The sequence below is a fragment of the Diaphorina citri genome, unplaced genomic scaffold (assembly GCF_000475195.1).
Source record: "Diaphorina citri unplaced genomic scaffold, Diaci psyllid genome assembly version 1.1 scaffold20432, whole genome shotgun sequence".
Classification (NCBI taxonomy): Eukaryota; Metazoa; Arthropoda; class Insecta; order Hemiptera; family Psyllidae; genus Diaphorina; species Diaphorina citri.
In genome coordinates this window covers 1-909 of record NW_007397782.1, presented here as the reverse complement: position 1 = coordinate 909, position 909 = coordinate 1, and the positions used below count along the sequence as shown (strand labels likewise).

The 909-nt window shown below is 45.4% G+C and overlaps 1 protein-coding gene across 1 annotated transcript; it reads right to left on the bottom strand.

The window, feature by feature from the left end:
* Positions 1 to 448: 448 nt before the first annotated feature.
* On the bottom strand, positions 449 to 858 carry LOC108254213 (putative uncharacterized protein DDB_G0271982; the record flags this gene model as incomplete). Its single annotated transcript, XM_017449211.1, has 2 exons — positions 449 to 533; positions 793 to 858. Coding segments are annotated over 2 exons (151 nt in total), but the record flags the coding sequence as incomplete, so codon positions are not given.
* Positions 859 to 909: the final 51 nt, after the last annotated feature.

Here is a 909-nt window from a genome sequence, read left to right as displayed (position 1 = left end):
GTGCTTCTCAAAATTCATCTTTGTTGTTACCACCCAGGCACACTTTTCAAAACTCCAATGTTTCCGCGGAACACCCCGCGAAGAGTGAACATACTCGTAAATGTTGTTTTAATAGCGCCGCAGGCCTTTTTTGTAATGTGACCTTTCGGTCTTTCTTTAATTTGGCCTTCGGTCTTTCTTTGTCTTATCGAAGTCATCGGCTGACTTTCTCCTACACCTACTGTCTTCTTTCTCTCTTCACTTTCAGGACGATAAGACCTCAGCAGTTACGGTTCTCTCTACCAAATCTCTTGAAAAATAAGTAGGGGGACTGAGAATAAGAAAAAAACCCTAGAGTCCTAGAGAGGAAAACGTCCCTGAATTCCGGATTTTGTCTTATGTGTCCAGGGCGTGTTGTACCAGTGTTACGATTTCTTTACGATATTAATAATATTGGGGGTGAAATAACCCATGACGGACAATTGGACAAGACGTTCCTCCTCCTCCTCCTCCTCTTTCTCTTTCTCCCTCCTCCTCTTCCTCCTCCTCCTTCCCCTTTGGCTCTTTCTTCCTTTTTACTTTTTCAGGCTCATCTTCTTCTCCCTATCTTTCTTCCTTTTCTCCTGTATTTCTCCCTTCTTTTGTCTCACCTCACTCCTCTTTCTTCCCTCCCTCTCTCTCTCCTAGTCCTTTTCTCTGTTTTACTCTCTCTCCATTTTGCCTGTCTTTCCTCCTACTCATCCTCCTCCATTTTCTCTCTCTCTCTTCCATCTCCTCCTCTTCCTTTTATTCTCCCCCTTCCCCCCTCCTCCTTTTCCTCTCTCTCTCCCTCCCTCCTCTCTCTCTCTCTCTCTCTCTCTCTCTCTCTCTCTCTCTCTCTCTCCTCCTTTTCCTCTCTCTCCCCATCTCTCGCTCTCTATTTTCTCCTCC